General features: G+C 53.4%; 4 protein-coding genes and 1 long non-coding RNA gene across 7 annotated transcripts; 3 read left to right on the top strand and 2 right to left on the bottom strand.

The window, feature by feature from the left end:
* Positions 1-6: 6 nt before the first annotated feature.
* LOC133145632 (uncharacterized) lies at positions 7-1120 on the bottom strand. The gene is made up of 2 exons (XR_009710954.1): positions 981-1120; positions 7-649 (listed from the first exon to the last, which is right to left on the bottom strand). It is a non-coding gene; the product is annotated as an uncharacterized LOC133145632 (long non-coding RNA).
* Positions 996-12055, top strand: golgb1 (golgin B1). Of its 2 annotated transcripts, XM_061269244.1 has the most exons (16): positions 996-1114; positions 1628-1865; positions 1940-2053; positions 2120-2404; positions 2469-2582; positions 2647-3295; positions 3362-3438; positions 3629-3686; positions 3761-8807; positions 8874-9285; positions 9345-10358; positions 10428-10621; positions 10681-10941; positions 11008-11079; positions 11150-11231; positions 11309-12055. In XM_061269244.1, exons 2-16 carry the CDS (start codon positions 1638-1640, stop codon positions 11447-11449), a joined length of 8748 nt encoding a protein of 2915 aa, XP_061125228.1. In that variant the 5' UTR covers positions 996-1114; positions 1628-1637; the 3' UTR covers positions 11450-12055. The 2 variants fall into 2 exon arrangements, with proteins under 2 accessions (XP_061125228.1, XP_061125227.1); XM_061269243.1 differs by having other exon boundaries at positions 1940-2404.
* Positions 12056-12395: 340 nt separating this feature from the next.
* Positions 12396-15255, top strand: hcls1 (hematopoietic cell-specific Lyn substrate 1). Its single transcript, XM_061269265.1, has 14 exons — positions 12396-12501; positions 12834-12918; positions 12997-13070; positions 13131-13254; positions 13329-13439; positions 13518-13572; positions 13647-13757; positions 13821-13876; positions 13952-14021; positions 14091-14239; positions 14306-14431; positions 14568-14781; positions 14856-14915; positions 14985-15255. The coding sequence occupies exons 2-14, from the start codon at positions 12835-12837 to the stop codon at positions 15119-15121; spliced, it is 1371 nt and encodes a 456-aa protein (XP_061125249.1). The 5' UTR covers positions 12396-12501; position 12834; the 3' UTR covers positions 15122-15255.
* llph (LLP homolog, long-term synaptic facilitation factor) lies at positions 15191-16364 on the bottom strand. The gene is made up of 3 exons (XM_061269281.1): positions 16224-16364; positions 15623-15848; positions 15191-15545 (listed from the first exon to the last, which is right to left on the bottom strand). The coding sequence occupies exons 2-3, from the start codon at positions 15840-15842 to the stop codon at positions 15379-15381; spliced, it is 387 nt and encodes a 128-aa protein (XP_061125265.1). The 5' UTR covers positions 15843-15848; positions 16224-16364; the 3' UTR covers positions 15191-15378.
* A 49-nt stretch (positions 16365-16413) lies between these two features.
* Positions 16414-17845, top strand: pex26 (peroxisomal biogenesis factor 26). Of its 2 annotated transcripts, XM_061269277.1 has the most exons (6): positions 16414-16755; positions 16823-16960; positions 17033-17051; positions 17190-17325; positions 17385-17528; positions 17630-17845. In XM_061269277.1, the coding sequence occupies exons 1-6, from the start codon at positions 16562-16564 to the stop codon at positions 17728-17730; spliced, it is 732 nt and encodes a 243-aa protein (XP_061125261.1). In that variant the 5' UTR covers positions 16414-16561; the 3' UTR covers positions 17731-17845. The 2 variants fall into 2 exon arrangements, with proteins under 2 accessions (XP_061125261.1, XP_061125260.1); XM_061269276.1 differs by having other exon boundaries at positions 17033-17325.
* Positions 17846-17894: the final 49 nt, after the last annotated feature.

The following is a 17894-nucleotide window of genomic DNA, read 5'->3' as shown; positions in this document are numbered from 1 at the left end:
TCCAAGCGCATTCATTCTTTTAATGCAGTACTGTTAGTGTGTTATTACAAGCAACAGAAAATGAGAGCTCTGTTTAAATGAAAAATAGAAGCAAAGTGTTTGTAGAAAAATATAATGTTTAAATGACAAAGTATGTTCTTTTGCATTTTAGCATAACGTAAAGCTATAAAACATGTATGGTAAATATATATATGTAAAAGATACATAATGTCTAAAAAATGGGATGTACTTCATGTAGTAGTGTCATTACATCATGTCAGACATATTATGCCTGCCTGTCGAAGGCATTGGCTTTCCGATTAAAAACGATTCAACATGCACAAATGTAACAGAAAGCCATAAAGCACTAGCGTAAGGCCTCGCGTGAGGTTTGCAGAGTCAAACGAGACGTGCGGCGGTCAGTCCACACTGCTCTTCCGCCTCAAGACGCGTCGCAGGTGCGCGTAGACGCCATCAAAGGCGGCTAGCGTGCAGCGCGTGAGGCGCGTGGTCCAACACCCGGCGTCCGCCATCCACTGCACGAAGCGGCCCGCAAAGGCCGCAAAGAGCATCACGTAGCGGGCCAGCAACGCCAGGCTTCGACCCAGCTGCTTGCCACGGCTGACGATCAGCTTAACTGCCTGATTGTGTCTTTGCATTATTTTTTCCCCTAAAAAAAACGAAAGAATTGATTGAGAATCATTCCCCTTCACAATTTCCTGACGGATAATCCAACTCTCGCGTGTTTTCTTGATCATCTGCAAAGAGCGTCTGACGTTCCTGAGACTTTGAACTGGCCCAATGAATATTTGCATACCTGTGTTATACTGCCCTCTGGTGGCCAACTCGTGGTATATCACAAGGTGCATTCAAGAGTTTTTTTTATTTTAATGGGGAAAATGTTAAAAAAGGTATTTATGTATTGATTGATTGCGTGACTCATATTTGCGTTTAGGATGACGATACCTGCCTGGCATTGGAATTGACACACGGTGCCTTACCGTGTCGTCCAATCAGCGGCGAGCAGGTTTTGTTTCCGGGAGAGTTTGGTGATGTGGCTCTGCTTGGAAATCCTTCCGAGGAGATATAGCTGATAAAGAGAGCGTCCAAAGACCACCGGGAAGCGCTCAGACGGGTGAGTCAAAGGTCCTTCTCCTGCCAAACCTCACCGCGGAGCGGGGAACTGTCAGACTCGACGGACGTTAACCCCGTCGGGGAGGATTTAAACGCTCGCTTCGAATTTGCGAGCGTTAGCTAGCTAAGTAGCATCGACCCCGAAACTGTAGTAAACAAACGATTCCTCGCCGTCCCTCTACAAGTTAACCGCGCTTGAAACATCCCAACATGTCCACTGCCCTCTCTGGGGGTCAGTGTCTAGTTTGGAAGTTGTATTGCGCAACAGTTCTGTGGAATCGTCGCTGTAGAAGAACACGGTGACGCAGACGCAGCGGACGATGGACTCGGGAAAAGTCGGGAGTTTTCGGGATGGCTCGGAGGTTAGGGATTGCGGTCAATGTGTGCAAGAAAAATGGACTACAATGCATCCCAATTCATTTGAGAGTCAGCATCGTTACACTTGATGTGTATATTAGGATTCATTTGCATTTTTGTGATATGTCACACGTTTGTGTCCCCGTCTCTCGTGCAGTGCCGTCCTTATGTTCAGCCGCCTGGCTACAGTCCTCCAGGAGCTCTCTGGAGAGGAGGGTCAAGATGGAGAAATCTCTCCGCAACTTCCTCCCGATGCAGACCAGACTCCAGGAGAGTCGGAAGCGCCCGAGGAGGCCAGTGAGCGTCTGGCCCACCTGGAACAGCTGGTGGTGCAGCTCAAGGAGCTCATCCGTGACAAGGATGCTCAGCTGGCTGGCAAAGATTCACTTCTCAAGGTTGAACAACGGCCGCAAATGATGGAAAAAGGTCACGGGGATGCCGGAATGCTTTGTGTTTTGCTTCTTCGCAGAATGAAAGGGAGACGAGCGAGGCTCGCTTTAGTAAGCTCAAACTTCAGGCCAAAGCCAAGATAGCTTCCCTCAGCAAGCAAATTGATGCTTTGAAGGGACAAGAAGGAGCCATCGTAAGTCTCAATCAAATACACGGTCTCGATGAAAAAATGACGAAATGCATCCTTTGTCGACACCAGAGCCCCGACACCTCGTTTTCAAGAGACGTGGCTGCGGAAGGCGACCAACAAGAGCTCCAAAGCAAACTCCATGAAGAAGAGGCCAAGAGTAGCGATCTGCGAACACGACTCCGGGCCGCCGAGAAGCTGCTGGAGGAGAAGGATGGCGCCCACGCCGAGCACTTGAGGCACCTCCAGGAAGTGGTACGCGACAAGGATGTACGCTTTCAGGAGCAGATCCAGAAACACGAAGAGGAGCTGCTGAGAGCCTCGGCGCCCGCGTCCAATGATGCCGAGCTGCAGCAGGTGTGAGATCATACGTGCGACGGTTTATCAGCTGGTGCTCATCGTTGTCTGTGGCATTTGGTAGACCCTCCACGCATACCAGCGGCGGTGTGAGGAGCTCGAGGAGGCCTTAAAATCCCGTTCGCAAGTGCTGGAAATGCTGCAGCAGGAAGTCACCTTCGCCGATCAACAAAAACAGGTCAGGATTCCTGAACCTACCCTGGAAGCATCTTGAATCATCACCGTCTCTTTTTTTTCTTTAGATCCTGACCGCTCAGTTCCGGCAAATGGAGGGGGAGCTGGCCGAAGCGGTCAAGCAGAAGCAGGAGTGGGCCCAGCGCTCCGGCGAAGCTGAGGCCGCCCTCCGGGAAGCACTGGAGCGGGCCAAAGAGGAAACCGCCAAGCACGAGACGGAGTTCTCCGCGCTGAGCCGGGCGGCTAGCGACAACCTGGAAAAGGAGAGGATGGAAGTTGCCAGACTGGAAAAAGAGATTGCTCTGATGAACGAGAACGCCCTGGCCTGCCGTGAAGCCATGGAGGAAGACAAATTGGAAATATCTCGCCTGGAACAGGAGCTCACATCTACCAGAGAGGCCTGGTCAGAAGTCATCCAGGCCGGCCAGAGCGACCTGGAAGAGACAAAATCGCACGTAAACAAGCTGGCGCAAGAGGTGGCTTCTCTTCAAGCGGGACAGGAAGAGGCCTGGAAGAAGAGCGAGGTCTTGGCCCAAATTTGGAGACATCTACAACCGCTTGGCGACGCGTCGGAGGACGCCACGCTCCCAGATGACCTTTCTCTTGTTCTGGACGCTGTGCTGACCATTGAGACACAAATGACTAAGCTGAAGCATGATCACCAGGAAAGCGAGGAACGTTGTGTTGAAGTCACACACGCCATGGAGGCTCTTCAAGGTGAGTAAGAAGATGACTTGAAATTTTTTCGGGGGGGGTCTTCAAATGACATTACTTTCGCCGCAGAACAACTGGACAGAAGTAGCAGCGAGAAGGAGGACGCCGTTGCCAAGATTCAGCAGCTGGAGCAGCAAATTGAGCCGGTGAGGGTTTCTAATGAGAAGGTCTTATCTGCAAAGTCAGACAAGACGGGACGGAAAGCAGGTCATAGACGTGCAGTGAGCCCTCTAATCTCTTCTGCGCCCTTCCCTAATCTGACCTTCAGATCGCTCGCTGATGTTTCCGATGAGACAACCAGACCTAAGTTGTTTTATTCTTCCTCTTCTCGCTTAGACTTCCGAAAGGGATCCAGAGGAGCCACAAGCGGATGTGTCTTCTGAAGCCGACATAGGTATGAGAGGTTTTGTTTGAAATCAATTTTTTTTTTTTTTAATTCCATTTGGAAACCGGTGTCAATTTTCATAGCGACCGTCTCGGCGCTGGAGCGACAACTTCGGGAAAAAGATAACGAGCTGAGCGTCCTGCGAGAACGTCTGCGAACGGCTGAAGAGCAGAGCGCCGGCGAGGCGGTGTCACCTCGCATTGTCCATCAACCTCCGGTTCAGGCCCAAGATGACGACAGCGGAGGTAATTCCGCAAAGCCTCCTGACTCCCTGGACGACACCCAAGAAGAGGAAAGCACTTTGGTCGCCGAGGACACGTCCGCGACCATGAAGAACGAAAGCAGCCCTGAGCTCATTGAGCATCAAGAATCCCCCGAGGAGTCCAAAGGGACTTCCTCTGATGAGATGGTCACCAGCACCGATTCTGAGGTGGCTCACAGCACCTGGACCCTTCTGGAAGCCGTGAACCAGGACGGACGGCAGGAATGGCCCTCGCTCATGCAGGACTTTGGTCAGCTGCAGTCGTGGGAGGAAACCTCCGCAACTTCAGCGACGACTTCCTCCGTCGTAGAGGTTCACGTCACTCGGGAAGGCGCCTCCGCCGAAAATGACCAAGCTGGCCTTTTTGCGCAGGCTCTGGCAGAGGAGCTCCAGAAAAGGTACGGTGAACTTCTGGCTGAGCTACAAACGCTCAAAGAGGCGGCTGCGGAGTCACAGGAGATGATCAAGAGTCTGGAAGAAGAAACACAAAGGCTTACCGCCGAGAAGGACGACGCGGCGTCTCGGGCCAGTAACTTTGAAGAAGAGCTCAAGTCTGCCAGAGAGGACCTACAACATCTCTCCACTCACGTGGCGGAGAAGCACAGCGCCGAAATGGATGCACTCTCCGGTGACAGCAAAGCCAAGGAGCAGAAGATCCAGGCTCTCCAGGCTGATTTGGAAATGGTTGGCCGAGCCTTATCCGAGCAGGCTCAGGCTCTTGCAGAAGAGCACCAGAAAAGGGACGGTGAACTTCTGGCTGAGCTACAAACGCTCAAAGAGGCGGCTGCGGAGTCACAGGAGATGATCAAGAGTCTGGAAGAAGAAACACAAAGGCTTACCGCCGAGAAGGACGACGCGGCGTCTCGGGCCAGTAAGTTTGAAGAAGAGCTCAAGTCTGCCAGAGAGGACCTACAACATCTCTCCACTCACGTGGCGGAGAAGCACAGCGCCGAAATGGATGCACTCTCCGGTGACAGCAAAGCCAAGGAGCAGAAGATCCAGGCTCTCCAGGCTGATTTGGAAATGGCTGGCCGAGCCTTATCCGAGCAGGAGAATCAGGTCCTGATGTTGAGCACGCAGTTGGAGGACAAAGAGCTCCTATCTTCTCAGCTGGAGAGGAAGCTTGAAGATATGGAGAGCAGCATGTTGGAACAGTCGCACATGTCCGCTCTCGACGGCGAGTCTTTGTCGAAGAAGGACTCTGAAATCTGCGATCTGCAGCTCCGCCTCAGCCAGAAAGAGCGAGAGATGAGCGAGCTGGACCAAAGCATGTCGGCAAAACTCAGCCGTGCAGAAGAGGAGCGAGTCTGGGTAGACGGGGAAGTCAACAAACTGAAGGAGCAGCTGGCGGAGCTTCGGCAGTCACGAGAAGAGTCGTCCTCTCCGGAGATGGATGTGGAAGTGGTGAATTTACGCAGGTCCAAAGAGGACCTTGAAACCCAGCTGACAAACACAAAGAAGAAGTTGCAGGTCGTGCTCGTGCAACGGAAAGAGCTCACCAAGAAGGTCGCCGATCTGGAGACCAAGAAGGACGCGGAAAAAGAAGAACCCGCCGCAACCGAGGTTGAACAATCTGAGGCGATGGAAGCCAAATTGGAGGAGCTGGCGCAGACGTTGAGGGCCAAAGACGAAGCCATCGAGAACCTTCGGTCCACCGTTACCCGGCAGGAGCAGCTTCTCGCGCAGAGCAAGGAGACTGCCGAACGGCAGGAGGACGTTTGCTCCGACAACACCTCGCTAAGATCCCGAGTGGCCTCCTTGGAAACGGATTGTGAAAGCCTGCAGAAGAAAGTCCTGGATGCCCAAGAATCTCGCAAGGAGAGCATCCGCAAAGCCAAAGAGAAAGACCGGCACTATCGGGATCAGCTCAAGCAGCAGAAGGAGGACTACTCTCAACTCATGGGACGCTTCGAGCGGCAGAGCGGCGAGCTGGATCTTCTTCTCGCCAAAGTTCGGCAACTAGAAGATCAAACGGGCCCTCGTGGAGAGCAGAGCGAGGAGCTGCTGGCAAAGATGGAGAAGAGCTCCGCTAACGATTGGGTCCAAGAAGACTGGGTGGATTTTGCAACATCTGAGAGTGACTCAGCGCAGCGTAAAGCTGATCTTCAGGAGGAGCAACCTTCTGAGCTTGGCTCCGCTCAAGCGGAGGAACCCTTGGAAGCTCTCAAGGAAGAGATCCACGCCATGCGGATGGCCAACTCGGCACTGGAGAGCAAGCTTCAGGAAGCTCAGAGCCATCTGTCCCGGAAGGAGCTTGAACTGCGAGAAGTTAGCGAGGAGCTACGAGCCCTACGAGAAAACGAAAGACAGATCGACGGCCTCTCCCGTGAAATTCAAGATCTCCGAGAAAAGCACCGGCAAGCCGAGCTTTGCGCAGAGGCCTTGAAAGCGGAAATGGAAGCCGCCACCGTCGCGGCATCTTCTCAGTCCGCCGGCGCCATTGCCGCTCTTCAAGCCGAAGTGGAGGATTTCAAAGCCTTCCTGGACTTGAAGAACGGCGAGATCACCGAGCTAAGCCAGCAGCTGGCCGACCAAAACGCCCTCATCCTCTCCATGCAGGACGCCGTGGGCCAGAAGGATCAACTCATAGCCTCCTTAGAGGAGGCGCTCAAGGTGGAACAGGAGAAGAATGACAAGTTGGAGGGTGAGGCTCCGCAGAGGCACGAGGAGCAGGACAGCGAAGCCAAGCTCCAGCAGCTTCAGCGCAAGCTTCAGGCAGCCCTCATCTCTCGCAAGGAAGTGCTGAAGGAGAACAAGACCCAGAAGGAACAGCTGACTTCCAGTGAGACCCTCATTGTTGAGCTGCAGCAGAAGATGCAGGCCGCGCAGGAGGAGCTGGAGAAGCTCCGAGAAGAGCGCAGCAGGCTCATAGATGAGGTGGACCGCATGTTGTTAGAAAACCAAAGCTTGGGCTCGTCCTGCGAGAGCCTCAAACTGGCGATGGACGCCATAGCGAGCGAGAAGGACGTATGTCGGAGAGAAGGCGAGCTGGCCAAAGAGGAGGCGGCCAGGATGTGCACGGAATGGGAGGAGAAGGTCAGCGGCATGAAGGACGAGTACGAAACCCTGCTGCGTTCCTACGAAAACGTCAGCGACGAGGCGGAGCGCGTCAGGCGAGTCCTGGAGGCCGCCAGGCAGGAGAGGCAGGAGCTCGCCGCCAAGTTGAGGTCCAACGAGGCCTCCAAGCAGGAAGCCCAAACGCAGGCCGAGGAGGCTCGCAAAGAAGTGGAGGCGGTCAAAGACAAAATGAGGAAGTTTGTCAAAGCAAAGCAGCAGAAGATCCTGGAGTTGGAGGAGGAGACGGAGAGACTTCGCGAGGGCCAGGAGAAAGCGCCGGACCACGCCGAGCTGAGCCGACTTGGGGAGGAACTCCGCACTTTGAAAGCGGAGCTGGAGGCGACGGTGGCAGAAAGAGACGCTTTCACGCAGCAGATTGGACAACTGAAGGAACAACTGAAGGAACAATTGGAGCAAAAGCAGACCGAATTTGCGGAGCCCAAAGAAACCCCAGAAGACCACGCAAGTTCTGAGTCAGCTCAAGAGGTTGGTTCGGAACCTGCGAGGGAGGAGGTTTCATTCCAGGAGAAAACAAACCAGACGGAGCTTGCTCTCGATTCGGAAAGGTGGCAGGAGAAGGAGGCGGAACTCAAGGTTGAACTTGCCTCGCTTGAACGGAATCTCCAGGAGAGCAACGAAAAGGCGAGTCTGGCCGCCTCCCTGGAAGAGCGTCTACAGGAGGGCAAGGAGCGAGAAAGGTCTCTCATCCAGGAGAGTGCCCAACGGGAGCTCCAGTTCAAGGAACTCCTTCAAAATTTGGAAAGCGAGAAGGACAACTTGGAGGAACGTCTGATGAACCAGCTGGCCCAACTCAACGGCAGCATCGCCGGGTACCAGCAAGAGGCTTCCGAGCAGCGCCGGCGCCTGGATGAAGTGACGCGAGAGGCGGCCAAGCTGGAGAAGGAGCGAGACGACCTGGAAGCCGAGGCCCGGGCGCAGACGGACCGAGCGGCCCGGCTGGAAGAAGACACGAGGCAAGCCCAGAGGCGGCGGGACGAAGCCGAAGCCGACACGGGCAAGCGGAGGGAGCTGGAGCAGCAGCTGAGGTCGGCCCAGCGGGTCAAAGAAGGCAGCCAGAGTCGAGCACGGCAGCTAGAGGAACTCCTGAGGGAGAAGCAGCTGGAGGTCCGTCAGCTTCAGAAGGATTGCATCCAGTATCAAGAGCGCATCAGCGAGCTGGAAGTGGAGGGCAAGTCCCTGCGGCTGGGCCACGAGGAGCTCGCCGAGAACCTTCAACGCTCCCACCGGGAGACTTCCGAGAAGCTGGAGGAGCTCAAGAGGACCGAAGGAGAATTGGCCGACTGTAAGTCGGTCTTGAGCGAAGCGGAAGAGCAGCTCGGCAAAGTCACGCTTGAGAAAACGACCTTGGAGAAGACCATGCTACAAAAGGAAGCTCTTTGGAAAGCCGAAGCGGAGCGAACTCTGGATTCCGTCAGGTTCCGATTAGGAGGCGAGCTGAAGGAGATGGAGCTGAGACTGGACGAGGCTTACGGCGAGCGGGACAAAGAAGAAGAAGCCACGTCGGAGGCCAGAGCCGCGGCCGAGGCAGCCGAAAGACGAGCGCAGGAGATGCAGGCCCGTCTGGACGAGGCCTTGGCCCGTCTCGCCGCCTTCTCGCGCTGCATGTCGTCGCTGCAGGATGACCGAGACAGAGTTGTGGACGAGGCCCGGCAGTGGGAGACGCGCTTTAACGACGCCCTGCTCGCCAAGGACGCCGACATTCGGGAGGCGGAAAGCAAAGCCAAGGAGCTGGCGGAGAACCTCGCCAAAGAATCGGCCCTCAAAGAAGAACTCCGGCTCAAAGTGGACAGGTAGGTGGCAGATCTGCCTTTGCTTGTCGTCGCGGCCGCTTGCAATTCTTCCATGTCGCTTCGCAGGTTGGAAAAAGCCGACGAGGAGCGGCGGGTGAAGTTAGATGAGGCGGAGGAGATGTGGAAGGCCAGCCGAGCCGAGGCGGAGAAGGAGCACGCCGAGGTCCTGCGAACCGCCGCCGAGTTGCAGTCGGCGCAGAACCAAGCACGGCTGCTCGGGGCCGAGGCGGAAAGTCACAAGCAGAGGCTCCGCGCTCTAGAAGAGGCGGCGGCCCGACTGCAGGAGGACCTCGGCGGCGCCCGGGCCGAGCTGCGGGAGAGGGAGGCGGACGCTCGGCGTCTGGGCCTGACCTTGGAGCAGACGGAGGCCGACCTGCACGCCTCCAAGGCCTCGACGGAGAACCTGCAGGTGGCGCTGCACGAGAAGGAGAAGAGGGAAGTGGAAATGTTGGATGAGAAGGAGCAAGCTGTCGCTCAGGTAGGAAGATCTCTCCGGCCCTCGTGAGCGCCCGGAGGCTCACGTGTTTGTCCTCGCAGGCCGCCGAGGAGGCTCGCAAGGAGGCGGACGGCAGGGCGCGCCACGCCGAGGAAGAACTGGAGCGCAGACGAGAAGAACTGCGAGACCTGGAGGAGAAACTGAGACTGGCCGAGGAGAAGAGCGACGTCCGTCGGGCCAAGCTGGACTCCTTCACCAAGGCCATGGGGTCCTTGCAGGACGACAGGGACCGAGTGCTGGGCATGTACAAGCAGCTGGAGGAGAAGCACGTCCAGGTGCTGGTGGACAAGGACGCCCTGATCCAGGAGGCGGCAAGCGAGAGCAACAGTCTGAAGGAGGAGCTGCGCTCGCTGCTCGTCCAGAGGGACGACTTGTACGCCGAGAAGGCCAAACTGTCGGCTCAGCTCCACGGCTACAGGGACGAGCTCAAGCAGGTTCTCAGCATGAAGGACTCTCAGCACAAACAACTCCTCGCCGCCCAGCGGGAGCGCATCGCCTCCTTGGAGAAGGAGCGAGACGACCTGGCGGACGCCTTGAAGAAGGCCGGTGAGTCGGAAGCGGTCAAAGTGGAGCGGGTGACGCCCTTGCAGGCCGTCCACGCCGGGGCCGAGGTGGAGAAGTTAAGGGAGCAGCTGGAGGCTGCCCGAGCACAAGTCAAAGCTCTGGAGGAGAACCTTCTCCAGGAGAGGGAGACGCACCAGAGGGAGACCAAAGAACTCTCAGAGCTGCGCTGGGAGGGAGGCCTGATGCGTACAGAGTCCGAGAGCGCCCAAGAGAGGGTGGCCGAGCTGGCCCGAGACCTGCTGGCCGTGGAACAGAAGCTGCTGGCGGAGAAGGAACTGGCGGAGCAACTGAGGGCGGAGAACCAGTCGTTCGGCAAGGCCATGGCCTCCCTCCAGGACAGCAAGGACCAGGCGGAACGCAAAGCCCGACAGCTGGGTCTCAAGCTGGATGAGGTGCTGGGCAACGTCGCGAGCCCCACTTCAGGCTCCGCCGGAGAAGTGTGGAGCCTGAAGAACGCCCTGCAAGCTCTACAGAACGACCGCGAGAGACTGGTGAGTCCACGCCTCCCTCGATCGGTCCTCGCGGGAGCGCTTCTGATTAATTCTACCCCTTCCCGACAGCTCGAGCAGCTTCGGGCCCAGACGACGGAGCTGAAGAGCGACAAGTCGGAGCTGGCTCGTCTGGGAGCGGGAGAGCTGATCAAAGTCAGCCAAGAGCTCTTTGAGGAGAAGAACAAGAACGCGCACTTAGCCGGCGTCATCGCCGAGATGGAGAACGCGGCGGCCACCTCCAAGCAGGAAATGGAGATGATCAGGTGAGCGCGCTCACGGATCATATCGCACGGACGTCGGCGGTGACGGTTCCGCTCCGCAGGCTGGAACGCGCGGACTGGATGGCCCAAGCCGAGCAGCTGAGGCAGCAGACGCTCAGCGCGTTGTCCGAGCGAGACCAGCAGCTGAGGCAGCTCGCCGCCATGCTGGAGGAGGCCCGCGCCCACACGCCCAAACGCCAAAAGGAACACCCCTCATTTACTTCCTCTCAGGACACGGACAGTGCCCCAGGTGCTCCTCAGGAGAAGGGCAGCCTGCAGGAGGTGCACGCCTCCCGGGCCGAGCTTTCGCAGCTGCAGCAGAGGTACCGCACGGGTCCAGAGAAGACATTTGGTGGCGGTTAAAAATTGAATTCCTTGTCCTCCTTCAGACTCGACGAAGAGACGCAGCAGAGGCTAGCGGCCGAGGAGCAGCTCGTGGAAGCGCAGGATCGACTCAGGCGGTAGCAGAGGAAGCAAAATGGACCACGGCCGAATCCGCGTCACGTTCTTACGTTCTTTGTTGACTTGCAGCCAATCGAAATGGGAGGATCAGTCGGAGACGGCCGTTTTCATCGAGCCGCCCCAAGGCAGCGTCATCACGCGAGCGAGCGGAGTAAGCGACCGCTCCACTCGAGTCACGTGACCGGAGTACCCCGGTCGTGTAACCCCTTTTTTTTTTTTTTTTCGCAGAGCCGCCGAGGCGCCACCCCGAGCTTGCTGCGGGCGCTTCGCTCGGGCACGTGCTGGCGCCGCCGCACTCCGCTCCTGCTGGCCGTCTACCTGCTAAGCGTGCACGTGCTCCTGCTGCTGTGCATGGGCGGCTTCCTGTGACATCACAAAAGGGTTTCCGCACACAAACATTGCACTTTACGTAGACTCCGACACACACACACACACACACACACGTTTGCCGATTTATTAGGATCCCCGAGTCCGACTCATCCGAGACTTTTAATAACCGCCAGCGTCCGGGTGCGGCCCACGCTCGGCGTGCCTAATGCATTGGCCGGGGGATGAGGTCATTTTGAGGGAGGCTGCTGTTAGTTTTAAAAGGGAAAAAATGTCCGGCGTGGGAATGCAAATAATCGTCTACATATTTATATCTCCAAAGTGGCTGTTAGGTCGTGCAGGTCGTCTTCCGCACACTTTCTGTTATTACAAAAATGATTTATGGTGCAATGACCGATAATTCCGTTCTACGTTCCCCTCATTGTTTGGATGGATGGTTCCGGCTTCTTTCTTTCCTGCTTTCATCGTTCCTGCAGGAGGTGTAGACTGTATGTAACCGTTTCAAAGGGCTGCAGGGAAAGGTGTTTTTCTGTTACTGAACTACTAAGACGTCCCATTTCGGTGGTGGAAGGTATCCGTCCATCCTTGTTGTTTTCGCTGACATGTTCACAAGTTTGGAATAAAAGGATATTTTTAGTGGGAACTGAACTTTTCCTGGAGACTCAATACACTGGTATCGTGATTTTAGCCCAAAAAACATGACTTGATAAAGACTTCATAACGTCATCGAGCTGTAGTAGTTTGTTATTCTGCCCTCAAGTGGTCATTGTCGGTATGACAATTCCAAATCGACGAGTGGCCCGATTGTAATGAAATGAGTAATTTAATGATTTGATTTTAAAATAAAAATAAAAAACTAAGCTTTCTCCACCTAATTGTTTAGTTTGCTGATTTTGAAGTTCTAAATGTCCGAGCGCACGTCAATGCAGCATTTAAAGTCCGCTATGATCTCTAGAAGATATAGGCAGCCACGCTTTAAGCGCGCACGGTTTTCCGTTGATGCACCGCTCGTGCACGCGACTTTGATGCTCGCGCACTGTACGTGTCGACACATCGACTGAGACGCGGAAATCGAGTGGCGGCGACCTAAAAAAAGGTAATGTGAACTTCTCTTTCAGATTCTTGTTTTGTTGTCTTTGTTTTTTTTACCCAAACGATTATTGTAAATATGGATGTTAACTTTTTCTCTTTATAAATGAAGATGGGGCTGCAAATGTCATGACATCAAAATGAGATTTCTCAATACGTTAAAGTACTAATTGAACAATATTGGCAATATAAAGTCCAAAAATGTTTTGTATTGCAAAGAAAAAGTTAGCATCGCGCATTTATCACTATGGTCCGTTTTGGGGAAATGAAACTTGTGTGTGCCCTTTTTCCATGTTGCTGCAGTTCTGAAAAAACAAATATGGCACTTATTTATGCAGATGTGGAAGTCAGTGGTGGGGCACAATGTGAGCATGAAGGTGGCCGCAGAAGGTGACGACTGGGAGACCGATCCGGACTTTGAGGTAGCCACTGCAACGCTTGAGGACTTCCTCTCGGTACGCTTGCGAGATGTCGGTTGAAGCAACCTCTTCCTCTTTTAGAATGACGTATCGGAACAAGAGCAGAGATGGGGGGCCAAGACCATTGAAGGTTCTGGCCGCAAAGAGCCCATCAGGTACGTTGGTTTCATCTATATATGTTGATCTTTTTCCATCTAAAAACATTTTGGGGGCAGTGTTGCAGAACTGAGGCACAAAGTGGCAGTGGAGCACGAGCAGGTGAAACATCAGGAGATGACTCCAAAAGCGTCGTACGGCTACGGAGGCAAGTTCGGCGTGGAGACGGACCGCATGGACAAGGTGCGATTGACACGTGCGGCTTCTCTGGCTGCGATCCAAAGTATCGTACCGAATTGTGTTTTGCGGCGCCGCAGGCGGCGGTGGGGCACGACTACGTGGCTCAGGTGCAGCAGCACAGTTCCCAAAAAGATGCAGCCAAGGGATTCGGCGGGAAGTTTGGCGTGGAGAAAGATCGGCGCGACAAGGTCAATCGCTGACACGGCGCTACGCAAATAGGAAGCATGCTAAATCAATTGAAAGAAAATCCAAAAATGTCTTTGCAGTCTGCTGTGGGTTTTGAGTACAAAGGAGAAGTCAAGCAGCACGCGTCCCAGAAAGGTGCTTCAGAACCGATGAGCCTCTCGTGGAATGTCCTTTTTTGTATTTCACGGGCCCCTTTCGCGTGCTTGCAGATTACGCCAAAGGCTTCGGGGGCAAATACGGCGTGGAAAGGGAGAAAGTGGATAAAGCCGCCCTGGGCTACGACTACAAAGGGCAAACGGAGAAGCATCAGTCGCAAAGAGGTGACCACGCCGAGGCGCTGATCCGGTTCGCTACATGAACGTAATCCCATGGCGCATGTTCAGATTATTCCGCGGGCTTCGGAGGTCGATACGGAGTACAGTCGGAACGCATGGATAAGGTGAGTCGGCCAATTTGAATTAATAATTGGAAGGAGGTGGCGAAGGTAATTGAATGAAGTGTCTTGATGTCGAAGAGCGCAGCCGGGTTCTCCGACAGGGACGCCCCAGCCTCCGCTTACGAGAAGACCCAGCCGATAGAAGCCTGTGAGTTCCTCGTGAAGGGATGGACGGATGAATGTAGCAAAGTATGGGTCAACATGGGCTGCCTTCCAGCCAGCGCCAACGCCGCCAAGATGAAGGCCCGTTTCGAGAGTCTAGCCAAGGCCTCGGACGAGGAGAACAGCAGGAGAGTGGAAGAAGAGAAGAACAGGAGGAAGGAGAGAGAGAAACGAGAACGACAGGAAGCGGAGCGCAAACAGCAGGTGACCCAAAAAAGATCCTGTGAGTATTTTGAGGAACTGCACTTTAATGTTGCTTTTGCTGGACAGGAGCAAAAGAGCAAAGAGGAGCCACTTCATCTTGAAGATGTTCCACAAGTGCTTGCAGAGTGTGAAGCTTCACCGGAGATCAGACAGAACACACTGGAAGAACCACAGTTAACACCGGAACCAGAGGTCAGACGCTCATCAAATCACTTTAATACTTCAATTATTTTTCAAGTTTCTATTCCTTCCTTAATTGCTTTTTATTTTAAATATTTCTCAAAATATCTCGAATTTTATTTCCTACTACTTTTGCTTCTTTCTGAAGTTGAAAACATTTGACGACGCGCCTCCGGCTTTACCTTCGCGCTTGGACCACTTCCTGCACTCGGACCTTCCCCCTGACGATATTTACGACCAAGTCACGGCAGAAGAGCAGGACGGCGGCAACGAGTACGAGGAGGCTCCGCCGCCGCTGCCGCCTGTGCTGGAAGAGGGAGGCGATGAGTACGAAGAACTCGAGCCGCCAGCAGCTTGCTCAGGTATGGCGTCAACATAAATATGTACAATTGTACTTCCGCTTATATCTTTTTTTCTTGTCATCTCCCGGCAACAGATGTCTACGAGGACCTGTCAGCCGGCATCCAAGCCGTCGCCATTTTTGACTATCAAGGCGGTATGTTGCTACTTTAAGGTCATTGCTTTGTTTTAGTCGGGCGTGGATGTAACGGGCTGGCTTCGGCAGAGGACGTGGACGAGATCTCCTTCAACCCGGACGACGTCATCACCGACATCGAGATGATCGACGAGGGCTGGTGGAAGGGACGCTGCCACGGACGCACTGGGCTTTTTCCAGCCGCCTACGTCCAGCTCGTGCAGTGAGATGTCGACGCCCAGCGCCGGGCTCGCCGCAATCCGTAAGCCGAGCACTATAGTCAGACAACTCTTAGATTTGATGGTTCAGTTGTTTATATCGAAAGACGTGCATTTAAGCAGACATAAAGGAAATCAAAATATTCTTGTGTTTGTCCAACGTGTTTCCGCTGCTCCATAAAAATGATGTTGACCACATTTATGACAGTCATCGAGGAAAGACCGATGGGCTTCAGAGTCTTTTTTTTTTTTTTTGGTTCAGCTTTTCACCAGGCAATGCCTTTCTTCTTCTTAATTTTGCCACCGGTCTTCTGAGCCATTCTCTTGCTCTTCAGCTTCTTGGCTTGCCGCTGGCTCATCCACACCGGATACTGTCCATGCTCATTCAGCAATGTCTTCTTGTTGCGTTTGCTGTCCAGGTCCATGGTGCTATCTGCAGCCCAAGTGATCAAATGGTTTATTCATGAGAAGTAACGTGTGTTGACAAAGGCACCGCGGAAAGTCGCTCACCATCGTCTCCGTCTTTCTCCGTAACTGCGTCAGCCTCTTTATTGATCTTCTCGACTGGTACCACGGTGGCGATCTCCTGCATGTCGGTCATCACGGCGTCGTCCCCTTTCTTGGCCAGACCGAGGGCTGTTTTCAGGCGGGCGAGCTCCTTGGGAGCGTTCTTCTTCCTCTTCTCAGCCCGCATCTTCCTCTTCCACTTACTCCGCAAGCTTTTGGCCATTTTGTTCTGGGGAAGAAAAAAAAAAAGTACCAGTAACAGATGTTGTTTTTCCTAACGCATGCGCAAAGTGTTTAAAATGTGAATGAAATATGTAACATTCTTGGGAATATTAAGTAAAAACAAAACTTCCTGACAGTGTTTTGATACTTTTGCCATTTGTATACTGTTGCCAAACTCGGACACGTTGCAATGCTACAAGTCGTATACATTACAATGCTAAATAGAAACAAATGAAGCTTAAGCATAGCTAATGTCCGCTAGCACGTTAGCTACCCAACCGCTACGCATTTTTTCGCACGCAAAACAGCCATTGAAGTGCTCAATATCGTAATCGCGAATCTTAAACAACAATAAGAAACTACTGTCAATAGAACATCTTACAGATTACAGGCGTATCCGTTGAAACGATACAGTGGGAAGAAACAGGAAGATACGGACACGTGTTTACAAGTGGCAGAGGAGCCCCGTCAAGAAGCTGCGATTGGATTGGCCTGAAAACTGAAGGTCGCTCGCTGAGATTGGCTAATTCTTAGTTGAGAACGTGACTTCCCATTGGCTAAACATTCCCAACCCGGAAATGTCAACAACAACAACATTCACCGTAGGCCGTCTTGTGTACAAATAACACACCGGGGTGCGTATTTAGGATCTTTTTAGCAACAAAAAACGTTTGTAACATAGTTCTATAGACTCCATACAATTTAATTGTAACTAAAGTTATGAGCAGCCCAACATTGAGCGGCGATTTTACGCCCGTTTTCAACCCTCCGCTGTCTTCCACGCAAACTAAACTGTTGGACATGTTAGAAGATGCCACAGAGCAACTGATGATCAATACCGACTTCGACGCTTCCTTCCGTATCTGCGATAGAGGGCTGGAGTGCCTCGCCCACGAGGAGGAAGCGGACGTGAGGTGACGTGTTAAGTCTTTCTTCAATATATAATTAGTTATTGACATGATCGTGTATCCACTCAAGTAGGGGTGAGCTTAAGGCTGGCTTTTGCATCGTGGGCATTCAAGCTTTGGCTGAGCTCAACCTGTGGACAGGTGTCCTCGCTTGGGTCCTGAAGCATTATGAGCATATGGAGGACATACCAGCTAAAATATTGCAAATGTGGTGAGTACATGTGAATCACTTTGTCCATGATGTCTTTGTTTGTCGTTCACTCGCCGCCTCTCCGGCCGGCAGCATCCTCCTCTATTCCAAGGTGGGTGAGCCGGCAGCGGTGCGAGAGGCTACCCAAGCGTGGCTGCGCAGCCCGTCTAACATCCACCTAAATGAGTTTCGTACGGTAGCTGAGCTCTATTTGCTGTACGTCCTCCTGCCCCTCGGGCGCACGGATCAGGCCCGGGAACTTGTCGTGGGCGAATTGGGCGGCGCCACGTTCACGGAAGAGCAACGACAGACGGCGCTAGAAATCATAGAAGAGGAAGAGGTGGCGCACGTCAACGCAGATTGTCGCGTAACTGCCTCGACGCAAGGTGAGAAGACTCCCTGGAGCTTTGTTTTGAACAACACCTAAATGTGTCACTCTTAACAGGCACGGGTTCCTTTCTCCATAAAGTGGAGGCCTTGCTGAGGGTTACTTACAGGAGATTGACGGCCGCCTCCGGATCTTTCCCATTCCATAAACTCGTCTTGGCTGCTGTTATTCTCTACATGCTTGTGTTACGTCTGGATCCAGGTTGGCTTCAGCGTCAAAAGAAAACCGAATCGGAGTCATTTTAGAATATGCTCAATATGTATGCTTTCCCTTTTTTTTTTTCCCCTCTGTCTGTCCTGCAGCGCTTCCGTCTTCCTTCATGTGGATTTCTAAACTACACGAGCTTCTTCGACAGATGTGGAACTTCACGGCGGCTCCGTATTATCGAGCTCAGAAAGACTGAACGCGGACTTTGTCGTAATTTCCCTTTTTTAATGTCATTCTGCACCGGCTCACGCAAGAGATAAATGACCTCTTACAATATGAAAGCAATATTAAAGTTGATTTCTTATGTGTTAGCCATCAGTGATGAAGAAATATTTATCACTCGAACTTATCGAATTTATC

This window comes from Syngnathus typhle, linkage group LG21 (genome assembly GCF_033458585.1).
Source record: "Syngnathus typhle isolate RoL2023-S1 ecotype Sweden linkage group LG21, RoL_Styp_1.0, whole genome shotgun sequence".
Taxonomy (NCBI): domain Eukaryota; kingdom Metazoa; phylum Chordata; class Actinopteri; order Syngnathiformes; family Syngnathidae; genus Syngnathus; species Syngnathus typhle.
This window is presented reverse-complemented; position numbering and strand designations above follow the sequence as displayed.

Bases quoted from the DNA above. Each gene is read 5' to 3' on its own strand.
- hcls1 (XM_061269265.1), top strand. From the start codon at position 12,835: ATGTGGAAGTCAGTGGTGGGGCACAATGTGAGCATGAAGGTGGCCGCA. The intron at 13,440-13,517 runs GTCAATCGCTGA...ATGTCTTTGCAG, and splicing joins AGAAAGATCGGCGCGACAAG to TCTGCTGTGGGTTTTGAGTA. The intron at 13,758-13,820 runs GTGACCACGCCG...GCGCATGTTCAG, and splicing joins GAAGCATCAGTCGCAAAGAG to ATTATTCCGCGGGCTTCGGA.
- golgb1 (XM_061269243.1), top strand. From the start codon at position 1,638: ATGTTCAGCCGCCTGGCTACAGTCCTCCAGGAGCTCTCTGGAGAGGAG. The intron at 3,439-3,628 runs GTGAGGGTTTCT...CTTCTCGCTTAG, and splicing joins TGGAGCAGCAAATTGAGCCG to ACTTCCGAAAGGGATCCAGA. The intron at 10,622-10,680 runs GTGAGCGCGCTC...TCCGCTCCGCAG, and splicing joins CAGGAAATGGAGATGATCAG to GCTGGAACGCGCGGACTGGA.
- pex26 (XM_061269276.1), top strand. From the start codon at position 16,562: ATGAGCAGCCCAACATTGAGCGGCGATTTTACGCCCGTTTTCAACCCT. The intron at 16,756-16,822 runs GTGACGTGTTAA...CCACTCAAGTAG, and splicing joins GAGGAGGAAGCGGACGTGAG to GGGTGAGCTTAAGGCTGGCT. The intron at 16,961-17,032 runs GTGAGTACATGT...TCCGGCCGGCAG, and splicing joins GCTAAAATATTGCAAATGTG to CATCCTCCTCTATTCCAAGG.
- llph (XM_061269281.1), bottom strand. From the start codon at position 15,842: ATGGCCAAAAGCTTGCGGAGTAAGTGGAAGAGGAAGATGCGGGCTGAG. The intron at 15,546-15,622 runs GTGAGCGACTTT...CTTGGGCTGCAG, and splicing joins GGAGAAAGACGGAGACGATG to ATAGCACCATGGACCTGGAC.